We start from the raw sequence: 2,399 nt of genomic DNA, 5'->3' as shown, positions 1-2,399 counted from the left end.
ATCAACAGGGTTGAAGCTGAAAGGTCCGGCCAAGCCCTGCCAAGGCTCAATAGAAAACATGGATGGGATGATCCCAAATTCAGAGACCCAAAAAAAAGCATCCCACTAATTTTTTGAGTAGAGTCCTCCTCATCCAGTCAACAGAAGTGGGAAGCAAAGAAAAGTCCACTATATTTAATTATTATCTGAGGTTGTGGTTAATTCCTTTGATAATAATGTTTATGTTTGATCATATCATTGATTATTCTCTCTACTTCTAAATGAATGAGGCTATTCAATATGATGCATAAGCTTTGAGTTTAGGTTTAGTAGTCAAATAAAAAAGAAAAAGAGAACAATTAAAATTTATCATCTCATCTTGGTACCACTATGACTATGTAAGAAGTAAAAGACAACAGAAAGCAGAAAACAAAGGTTTTAAAACTTAAAATCAGAAAAAATACATAGCTAGAGAATAGATTTACTTCTAGACCTCCTTGACTTCAACAGTTCCCACCCCTTGTTCCTTCTTCTCAGTCACTGCCTTTACTGGTTCTTCAACTTGAAAAGCCGAGACTGGGAAAGTCCTAAATAAGCCTGCTGGTGTTTGAAAGGTGATTTTTCCAGTGGGTGGATCATCAACATAGATATCACTGAGTGAAACCCAAAGCAGAAGCTCTTTTGTCTTAACCCCAGTGAGTTTCTTGATTTTGTTTTTCTCTACAATGGCTGTGACTTCAGTGGCATAAGAAACAAGCTTCCCAATCTTCTCAAACTTGTGGGTTGTGCTTTTTTTCTGCTTCAACCAAACAAACCCTGTTTCTCTTACAATCCCACATTCTTCTATGTCTTTCAATGGCAAAAGACCATTTGGAAGCCCTATTTCTTTGAGTAATTCTTTTGATTTCTCTTGGCATATCTCATCTCCATGGTATACTTCATCTGCTTTGCCTTTGATTTCCTCTGCCACAGCAGACATCTCTCTCTTTTGGTTCTGATTGTTGTTTCTTTGATATGAAAGTATGGTATAGCCAAGGAAATGGATGATGAAGTGGGATTCATATAGCCCTTTGCTTTCTAATTTGCCCTTTATTGTCATTAAAATTACCAAAATGACATTCATAAAGTGAAATACATGAACCAACAAAGGACAGAGACTTCACAAGCTATGTATGGTATGGGCCCACATGCAGGCACAATTAGTTGGTCTGGCAAAGCACCTTTTACACCTCTCCATGGAAATTCAAATAAAAAAATAATAATAATAAATTCTTTTTTCCTTTTAAAATAAGAATTATTCTAGGAGTTGAATTAGAAGTTGAATCTATTTGGTTTTAAAATTCTTAATTTGGTCAATATAGTTTATCAAATCTCCCAAAATGTCCCTTTTTACAAAATATTAACATTTTTTTGTGGAACATATTTTCTTCATATATACAAAAGGTAAATTAATTTGACTATACTATAATTGAAATTTTTAGATTTTTAATTAAAAAGAGAGATGAATGTGTGAGTTATTTAGCTTGATTATATTAAAATTTGATGAGTCGAAACTTTTAATGCATTCATCCCCATATGATCAACTAATTTAGTTTTCACACACCTAATAATAAGTACTAACTCATCATTACTCTTTGCCAAAAGAAAAATTCTTAGGTAAACAATCCATATCTAGCCATGGTCTAAAAGTTTGGAATTTTTTTTAAGTAATACTTTAGTTACTTCCGTTTATTGTTCGCCATAAAAAATATTTACGAATAAAGTAGGGATTAGAAAATAAAATAATATATCATCTAATGACGTGTCAAATGTTGAATAAAACAATTATGTATTACTGCAAATTTTTCCAACTGAACCAAACCAAGGCAATAAATTCAAAACCTTTTTATTTAGTACAATGGAGATGAGGGAAGTTGAAACCAGATACCTATTAGTCGTTAATATATATTATAGGCTAGCTGAGCTATCTTTGTTGACACTAAAAGCAACCCCAAACCGTAGGGATTAAAATTGTAATTTGGCGTGATGTAGGAGAAGGATAAAATAGTAATTTAGTAGGAAAAAAAGGATTGGAGGAAGATGTATGCCATTTAAAGTAGTTGAGAGGATTTATTGCAAAGATTAAAAGAGGTTGGAGGATGATAGCCAATGGGATTGTGACACGTCAAATATAGGTAGGAAGGCTGAGGTATTTATTAGGACAATGAAGAAACAAAGTCGGTGCACATTTTGTGTTGATGAGGGGTTTTTTTTTAAAAAAAAAAAATTTATAATANATAATATATTTATTTTTATTAATGCGACACTGTAAATAGCTGAAGCCCCCAACCTGCAAACTACCTACCCAACTATTTTTATACATATTTATTATTAGCTATTATACTTTTACACGTGTTTAAGAATTTTATAGTATATAATAT

At 32.4% G+C, this 2,399-nt stretch overlaps 1 protein-coding gene across 1 annotated transcript; it reads right to left on the bottom strand.

The window, feature by feature from the left end:
- Positions 1-315: 315 nt before the first annotated feature.
- On the bottom strand, positions 316-1,023 carry LOC120082490. The gene has a single exon (XM_039037681.1). The coding sequence runs from the start codon at positions 956-958 to the stop codon at positions 467-469; it is 492 nt and encodes a 163-aa protein (XP_038893609.1). The 5' UTR covers positions 959-1,023; the 3' UTR covers positions 316-466.
- Between the last annotated feature and the right edge of the window lie 1,376 nt (positions 1,024-2,399).

This window comes from Benincasa hispida, chromosome 8 (assembly GCF_009727055.1).
Source record: "Benincasa hispida cultivar B227 chromosome 8, ASM972705v1, whole genome shotgun sequence".
In the NCBI taxonomy this organism is placed as follows: Eukaryota; Viridiplantae; Streptophyta; class Magnoliopsida; order Cucurbitales; family Cucurbitaceae; genus Benincasa; species Benincasa hispida.
This window is presented reverse-complemented; position numbering and strand designations above follow the sequence as displayed.